The 8415-nt window shown below is 33.6% G+C and overlaps 1 protein-coding gene across 1 annotated transcript; it reads right to left on the bottom strand.

Annotated features, from left to right (window-relative positions):
* LOC133204610 (placenta-specific gene 8 protein-like) lies at positions 1-5923 on the bottom strand. Its single transcript, XM_061340362.1, has 5 exons — positions 5905-5923; positions 3755-3903; positions 2571-2679; positions 928-1073; positions 1-595 (listed from the first exon to the last, which is right to left on the bottom strand). Exons 1-5 carry the CDS (start codon positions 5921-5923, stop codon positions 485-487), a joined length of 534 nt encoding a protein of 177 aa, XP_061196346.1. The 3' UTR covers positions 1-484.
* Positions 5924-8415: the final 2492 nt, after the last annotated feature.

Below are 8415 nucleotides of genomic sequence, written 5' to 3'. Positions count from 1 at the left end.
TTGATTTGCAAAATTTATTTACAAAAATATTCATACACAGTTATGCAGAAATGAAAAAATCAATTAGACAAACGATCGATTAATTAGTCAATCAATCAGCTGCTTGGCTCATAATTAAAAAAAAAAGTGCATTAGGCCAACTTTAAAATAATGTTGGTTTGCCCTCTCCTGACTCAGGATTAAAAAAAATTGGGTCGGTTGGTAGGTAAGAAAAAAAAATTTCTCGGGAAATTTCAATTTCAATTTTAAATTTTTAAAATCTATCGTCCAAAATACATAAAAAAAGTAATTGCCTCCAGAAGGTAAAAAAAAAGTTTTGAGTCGGGCTATTTTTAGCCAGTCAGTCGGGAGAGGGCAACCAAACAAATTTTTAAAGATGGCCTTATTCAAGAAAACATTTTCTATAGAATATGATTAAGAAAAAAAAACGTGATATACCAGTTATAGATTTGATATATGAAACTTGATAAAACACTAATCAAGTTCATAAGATTTGCTGCTGCTTCAGCTGGATGTAATCGTGTTCACGTGACAGTTGACACATGACGCATGCTGGACACCAGAAGACCATGCAACAGTCCTCACAGATACTGCCCTGTAATATTAAAATCTTATGCTTACTCTTTTTTGAGATGACTTACCAATGCGCATTATTTTATCAAAGCACGGGAACATCTTCGGAGTGATAGAAGAGATGAAATAGATTTAGGCTTTGAGTACCTTAAGAAATAACACATAATATCATCCATGATGAAAGGAACTGATATTTAACGCCAAACATATTTTTAAAAATAGCTTTATTAATAACTGGTAATTGATCATTAATTGTTCCATATTTTAAAAATTCGTATTTTAATCAAATTATGAGAAATACTTAGCATTAAAAATAGTACATCAAGAGAGTTCATGTAATTTATTCAAGCTTACTCTAATGTTGTTCGCTGTGCGGACTTTGGTTCGGAGGGGAATCAAAGAACCGAATCCAGAGATGGCTAATGGTAGACAACAGGTCTCTCCAAGTTTATTCGAAAGGTAACATGCATAGCAACTCGTACACCAAAAAACAGCACAACCTGTCAGAAAGTAAAGCAATCTGTTACACAATACAGTTTTCTCGGGCATAGAATGATAGAGGAATACTAATCTTTTCATTTCTTACTTGTTACCTCTTTTGTATAAATGAAAAAGGTAAAAATAACGAATAGTGATCGAACTAAACAAAATCCACAGAGTACTATAAATATGTGAATTGAGCATTCAACAAAGGCCTCTGGAAATTCAAGAAGTGGGATCAGGTGCCTAGGAGGATTAAGCATCCCATGTTGACCGGTCACAACGGTTGACCGCCATGAGCCATATGTATTGATCAAGAAGACGAAACATTCCTTAATTAAATTTAGTATAAAAACACAGGCCTAACAATTGGTATGAAACAAGTCAGGGAAAATACGGCCCAATGATAGGTTATATTTGCTAACAAGGTCATTATAACGACCATAGAATTTACGAAATGCTGACTTTAAACGATTTTGTTGAAATCCCTTTAACATCAACTTATCTGTCAGTAGCCTACTTCGATTTAAAAATCGATCGTACTCAGAACTGTCTAATAAGTTGGGAGACGTAAACTCATATACAGGTGATAGCGGAATATTACTTAATACTAGTAAATAAGTAAGGCCATCTTAAAAAAAAATTGTTTGGTTGCCCTCTCCCGACCGAATGGCTAAAAATAGCCCGACTCAAAACGTGGATTCTGGACGATAGATTTTAAAAATTTAGCATAGAAATTGAAATTTCCCGAGAAAAAAAATTTTTTACCTACCAACCGACCCAATTTTTTCATCCTGCGTCGGGAGAGGGCAAACAAACATTATTTTAAAGTTGGCATAAAGTTGACTTCATCTCGTTTGTCATACAATTTAGTTGTTACACATTAGTTGGCCCTTAAAGTCTATAGTCAGTAAACAGTCCAAACGTGAAGCAGAAGTGGCAGACTCTGTGGTGTCTTTTATTTTGATTTCACTGGGATATATAGAGTCGATATATGAATGGAAGTAACAATTGTTAATTGATATAATTATATAGATGTTTGAAGTAGTGATTTCCATACAAAATATTATCTCAAAACCGAAAAATCAATTAAAACACTTGCAAGACGCTTGTTTTCAAATTATTATTCACAATATTGATTTAAAAAAAAAGCTGTTTTGGTTTATATTATATTGCTCAAATTCTTCCCTACTATTCTGTTAAATTTATTGCTGTGTACTACTCTGTATAAAAAGTTTTAAGGTGATCTAACCTTGATAACGTTGATAATAAAACATAAATTCCCTTCTGTACAACACGAATTCAAATTCGATAGTTGATTATACATACATTGTATAATTATTCATTCATTTTTTTTTTTGTTAGAGACCTCAACATTGGATGACTATGATTTTAAATTCACACCATGTCAAGTAAACATAATTTTTTCTCTTCTGAAGCCCCCTTTTCACTCGTTCTCTCCCTTTCCTTTACAAGAACATAGATTTCTATATTAAAACATATTGATACAAACGTACAGGATGCCATATCTTCGAAACAGCCGCAAATACCGGTGCTCCAGTCTCTCATTGGAGGTCGAGTTAGGATCTGTTGTTGTTGTACAATCACAGTCGTGTTGCCAGAATGCTAAGCAAGACATTTCTGTATATAAGTGTTAAATTCCTCTCTTTTTACAACTTTCTTCCGTTCTTGCACAAGACTTGAAGGTGCTTGGACAGATTTGAAGTTAATATTTTCTCAAATTTTCTGTATAATTTCATGACTTATATGTTGCTATAGCATTTCATACTAAAATATAATAAAAATCTTATTTCATCTCGAAGTTATTAAAACTTCGAATTTCTGGACGCGTTGGATTGACACATCCTTGCGCTTTCGCATATTTTAATTTTATTCTTAATACTTAAGAAAAGTGGCAATTTTGTTGTGCATTAATGAAAAATATTCAAACTATTATCCAGAAAATTCAGAGTAGAAATGTGAAAAAGCAAAACCCACTCACAGTATTGTCAGTCAGTGCTCAGTGGTGTGTGCAGAGTTTAACAATTGGACACACCCGGTGAATCGTAAACATTAATAACAATAACAGAGCTCGTGCCCTGTTTACAAAAACAGTTTACGTTTCACGGGTGTGTTCAATTTGTTAAACTCTGTACACATCACAGACCACGGACTGTCAATACTGGTGAGTTGGTTTTGCTTTCGAACATTTCTACTCTGAATTTTCTGGATTATAAATGTAATAATTTTCATTAATACATAACAAAATAAAGTTAAAATTTGCGGAAGTGCAAAGATGTGTTAATCAAACGCGTCCCGCAATTCGTATTTCCAATAATTTCCAGATAAAATAAGTTTTTAATTATATTTTCGTGTGAAATGCTATTGCATATATCAGTCGTGATATTATACAGAACATTTGAGAAAATATTAAGTTCAGATCTGTGTCTAAGCACCTTTAAGTGATCTGGCACAAGTATTCTTGCAACGTCAAAAGATATAAGATAGGGTTAAACTCTCAGTCTATCACCGAAACTTAATGTTAGAGAAACTTTTATTTCTTTTGATAGGAATATATGCCTTTATGATTTAGATAATTTTGCAGGTATGAAATTGAAATACCTTTGATTGTACGTAATATTTGATAAATTTTCTCTTTGTGTTACATGTAAATCGAAAGAAAATTAAAACAAATACTCACGTATTCATATGGCTGCCCCATCCCCGGCTGAACTGTTACCGGTCCAGGTTGTCCTGAATACTGCTGGGGACAGTAGCCAGGAGGAGATCCTTGATCGAAAGGTTGACCATTTTGTTGTTGGGATATTAGCGAAGAAAAGCTCATCTTCCCTTTAAAATAATAATATTAATAATATTTAGCTCTTGACATTTTGTTTGTCTCAGAATAAAAACTTTCATATAATATTTTTCAGTCAAATAATAAATTTTGAAATTTCAGCTTGGGTGGCGTAAAATTTATTTCTTGTTTTTTTTTTTTTATAGTCAAGGCGTCTGGGGACCGCCTAAAGTTAAGCCCCTAAAAGGTTCAGTGCGAAGGCTTGTTGGGGATCAGGGGGCCACACCCCGTGAGCCTCAGAATTAGAAATTTGATTAATGAGCAAGAGATTCGAACTCCCCTTTCCTTCTCTACTTCAAAGACGCTCCTGGTCTCAGTGTACTGTCTTCTCATTTTTGTAAGAATCAATAGATTTGCAAATAGTCTGAGGAAACGTAAGTCCCAAAAAATGCATATATTACATGCATACAAATCTTCTTAAAGCTATGCTATAAATTGCATGAATAAAAAGATTCATGGCGAATGTGTAAATGATGGATATATTCAAATAAAAAAAATTGTCAGGCAAATTAATTTCACTTTCTTAAAATTTTATAAAACTTAAAACTTTGCGAAACTATATATATATATATATATATCGTATAAAGAAGTTTAAATTATAATGTATACCGTATCATTTATTTTCATCACGATATCTTATAAATATACAAAATTAAATGAGCTGATTTCTGATATACACGTTCACAACTGAACTGTAGCGCTGCGGTAAAAAATCAATGAACTGCACATGCAAATAATAATAATATCAATTTAAAAAACAACAACAACAATTTGCAAATTATTGTGCACAAAACTTGCACTAAAATTAAACTTATTTATTATATAACCGACCTCCCCCCAATTTTTTTTAACCATTTTCTACCAAGTATTTTTGAGGACATTTCATTACTGTTGCTGTCACTTTGCCTTTTTTTGAAATGCCCGCACAAACCTGCCAATGTGTTCAGAATGCGTTTTCTACTGTAATTCTACTGTTTAACCAGAAAATAATGAATTACACCTTTAGAACGAGACTTTTTGATTTTCCAGCCAAGAATAACAGGCGAGGAGAAATTCACTGTTTGTACAAAAATACGTATGAAACACCTGATTCGTGCTGGAGAGTTTCTGCTATTGTCACAAATACTAATGTGAAGAAAAATGTTACTTATTTTTACACCAATTTGAAAAAAATATTAGATCTACTTATCTTTTCAAACTTTACGCTATAAAATAGGCAAATCGATTCTTAAAAAGTTGTATTGAAACGAGATATAAATTTGAATTAGATTATAGCTTAGATGTTATATAACATCCCATCTTCAATCCTTAAAAGGGTCGAGATTGATCACATGACATAAATTTAAATACAGGGTGTTTCATCAGCCTCTTTGTTTCAATGCAACTGTTCAAGATCGGTGGTATTTTATAAATTTATAAACTAAAATGTGTAATATAATCTTTCACAATTTTAGGGGGGGGGGGCGTCGTCCCATCACCTCCTCTATTATCCGCCACTGCTCTTTGCATAAAATTGTTCTCCACGGTTCAAACCTTCTTGCCTTTCCCTTTAACAATTGACCTTAGGAGGAAAAGCCATTTATAACTTTATCTGAACTAATCGAAATTTTGACCACGACTCGCCCACAAATTCTTTACCAACACAGCTCGTAAACAGTTATTTCTTTGCAAATTAGATATTCTTATTAATAAGAGGATTACATTTACAAAGAACAAGTAAGAAAAACTCAGGAATCTAATTTTTAAAAACTCTTATTAACCTTGTACATGACCAACTACCTATTAAAAACAAGACCAGACAAAGGAAATAGAGCAGTCTATTATTTCTCGTAATTTTTTTTTAACCGAAACTTATATTTCAATTAAAAATTCGACTATAAAAACTACTATAAAAATCTAAGATATCAGACTTTCTCCATAAAATACATGTATATAAAAAAACCCAGTTACAATAAGTTGGTTATTCAGAAGAAAAAAAAATCATAAATACATACCTGATTCTCCTTCCGCCATTTTAATTACAGGGGAGTGAATGTAATGTCGTACAAAAATGGTGTTTTCTTTAAATGTTTTGTGAGTGTTTTTTCCTTATTTCTGTATTTAAAGCGAAATCTTCAGGAAGATTAAAATGACAGTTTATAAAAGGGTAAAAATTTTAAATTTACGTCATAAATTTTAACGAAATTTGATCTGCAAGTATAATAAGTCTCAAAACAAAAGCCAAAAAAAAAAAAAAAAAAAAATCAACGAGGAAGTACAAGCTATTAAAAAGACCTGGGCTCACATCTTGCCCAATAAAGAAATCAATACATAAATGAACGACAGGTAATAGCTCTCAGTTTTTTATAAAAACATTTCCAGAACAGTTTACTCTTAAATGATGAAGCCATGCGCAAAATTTTATATATTTAGTTATGTTTATGCCACTTTGATATAACTTTGCTTTTCTTTACTTCTTTAATCCCATAGTGGTTTCGAAAAGGATGGTCTCACAATTTAAATTGTTTAATTGTTTGATGGTCAAAAATGACTCTTTCTCACCCACATATACACCCAACACCCACAAAGCGAAATTACTTATGGTGGAATAAATCAAAAATAAACTGATATATACTGTAATAATATATTTACCCCCTTCTAGACCTCCCAATAATTCATCCCTGTAGATTGATTGATTAATTGTATGTTGTTTTACGTCCCATTTCAGAATTTTTCACTCATATAGAGACGTCACCATATACCGATAAAGGGCTTCATATTTTGACCTTTACTCGGCACTCAGGGCAATTGAGCAGTGAGGATTCTTTATCGTGCCAACGCCTACCGTGACACGGGGCCTCGGTTTTTAAGGTCTCATCCGAAGGACCCGCAACTTTCACTTCAAAGTGCCGAACGCTTGGCAAAGGTCAGTCGCGGTCGTGATTTGAACACACGACCTTCCGATCACGGAGCAAGCGCTCTACCGACCCAGCTACCGTGACGTCCATCCCTGTAGAAGATTTACTATGTCAAACCTTACCGTTTACTATTATATATAATACACATAAGAAACCTTTCCACCGAACAAGGGTCAGTTTAGATTTGACCCGAAGGGCTATACAGTATTAGGAAAAGCAGACGTTTTTAAAAATGACTGTATCGTTAGTTCGACTGGTCAAAGACCAGCCATTGGTAAGGACTCCATCGTTCATCCGTCTGTCTAAGCTGTCCGTCCGTCTTTAAACTATTTTCAAAACGCTATTTCTCCAACAATATTGGCCTAAATTCAACAAAACTTCGCACAAGTAGACTACACTAAGATACAAAATACTATTTTTTCGGTTTTCGTTTTTGACATACGGTGTTGCCATGGTAATTAAAATAGAAATTTCTTTGAAATTCAATTCAAACGCTACATCTCCTACACTTTTGTTCCAATCTCAATAAGACTTGGTACACAAGTAGAGTATACTAAGCTACCTAATTCTGCGTAAAGGTTTTATGACTTGGACAAACTATGTTGCCTTGCTTAAAAAAGCAAACTACGGACAGTTTTCATCAGAAAAGCATCAGAAAAGCTACGGACTACTTACCGTTTTGGTCAGATCTCAATAAGACTTGGCATACAATTGGACTATATTTTATTCTGTCTGTCTGTTTTGATTTTAACAAACAATTTTGCCATAGTAATTTTAAAAAGAAATGTCTGAGAAATTCTTTCAAAACACAACTCTTCTTACAGTTTTGGTCAGAATTCAATGACTTCGTACACAAGTAGACTTTACTAAGATATATAATTCTGTTTATCAGTTTTTGATTTCGACAAAACAAGCCATGGTTACTTAAAATGGAAATTTCTTTGACATTCTTTTAAAACGCTACTCTTTCTTCAGTTTTGATCCAATTTAAATAAGACTTGGTACACAAGTAGACAATACTGATACACATTTCTGTGCAAAGGTTTTTGGTTTCGACAAATCATGTTGCCATGTTTACAAAAAATTGAAATGTCTTTGAAATTCTTTCAAAACGCTAGTCCTCCTACAGTTATGGTCCGATCTCAAGACTTGGTAAATAAGTAATCTATACATAATTTTGTTAATTTAGTGCCATGATTACTTGATTACTGCGTGGCGCAGTGGATAGAGCGTCTGCTCTATAGTCGCGGAGTAAGGAGCTGCTGATCCTTACGTCGCGGGTTCGAATCCACTGCGGGACGTGGAGACCGGTCCTTCGGATGAGACCGTATAAACCGAGGTCCCGTGTTGCAGTAGGTGTTGGCGCGAAAAAGATCCTCAAAGCCGAGTATAGGTATAAATTTGAAGCCCTCCACCGGCAAGTGGTGGCGTCTCCATATGAGTGAAAAATTCTCTGAGAGGAACGTTAAACAACAAACAAAAAACACAACCCCTCCTACAATTTTGGTCCAATTTCAATAAAACTTCGTATACACGCAGACTATACTGACATCATTAATACAACCAATAGTGCCATGGTTACTAAAAATAGAAAATTCTTTGAAATTC

Source organism: Saccostrea echinata, unplaced genomic scaffold (assembly GCF_033153115.1).
Source record: "Saccostrea echinata isolate AGI-Se365-2 ecotype Australia unplaced genomic scaffold, CSIRO_AGI_Sech_v1 ptg000054l, whole genome shotgun sequence".
Lineage (NCBI taxonomy): Eukaryota > Metazoa > Mollusca > Bivalvia > Ostreida > Ostreidae > Saccostrea > Saccostrea echinata.
The sequence above is the reverse complement of the archived record's forward strand: the minus strand, read 5'-3'. Positions and strand labels throughout refer to the sequence as shown.

What these genes read in the sequence shown, in the direction of transcription:
- LOC133204610 (XM_061340362.1), bottom strand. An exon ending in TGGGGCAGCCATATGAATAC is followed by an intron (nt 2,680 to 3,754) that starts GTGAGTATTTGT and finishes TGTCTTGCTTAG; the next exon opens with CATTCTGGCAACACGACTGT. An exon ending in GCACAGCGAACAACATTAGA is followed by an intron (nt 596 to 927) that starts GTAAGCTTGAAT and finishes TTAATATTACAG; the next exon opens with GGCAGTATCTGTGAGGACTG.